Below are 225 nucleotides of genomic sequence, written 5' to 3'. Positions count from 1 at the left end.
CTGAGCGCGGAGCCACTCACGTAGATCTCGCTCTGCTGGGGCCTGAAGTGCCACTGGATGCTGGAGTGCACGTCCGCGTTGAAAGTGACCTTGATGAGGCGGTCCCGCACCGGCTCCATGCTCTCGATCTGCTCTGAGCTGTGGCCTGTGCCCGTGGTTCCGCCCAGACCCGTGGCCTGACAGGACGGAACGGCAGTGAGTGACCCCGGGCCCCTTCCCACGCCT

At 65.8% G+C, this 225-nt stretch overlaps 1 protein-coding gene across 1 annotated transcript in view; it reads right to left on the bottom strand.

The window, feature by feature from the left end:
- COX11 (cytochrome c oxidase copper chaperone COX11) overlaps window positions 1-176 on the bottom strand; it is a gene marked incomplete at its 5' end in the record, with an annotated part of 2,050 nt that extends 1,874 nt beyond the window's left edge. The window contains one exon of the mRNA XM_010167380.1: window positions 21-176. Coding sequence (XP_010165682.1) covers window positions 21-176 — 156 coding nt within the window. The remainder of the gene's footprint in view (window positions 1-20) is intronic.
- Window positions 177-225: the final 49 nt, after the last annotated feature.

The sequence above is a fragment of the Antrostomus carolinensis genome, unplaced genomic scaffold (genome assembly GCF_000700745.2).
Source record: "Antrostomus carolinensis isolate BGI_N321 unplaced genomic scaffold, ASM70074v2 scaffold48400, whole genome shotgun sequence".
Classification (NCBI taxonomy): domain Eukaryota; kingdom Metazoa; phylum Chordata; class Aves; order Caprimulgiformes; family Caprimulgidae; genus Antrostomus; species Antrostomus carolinensis.
The sequence above is the reverse complement of the archived record's forward strand: the minus strand, read 5'-3'. Positions and strand labels throughout refer to the sequence as shown.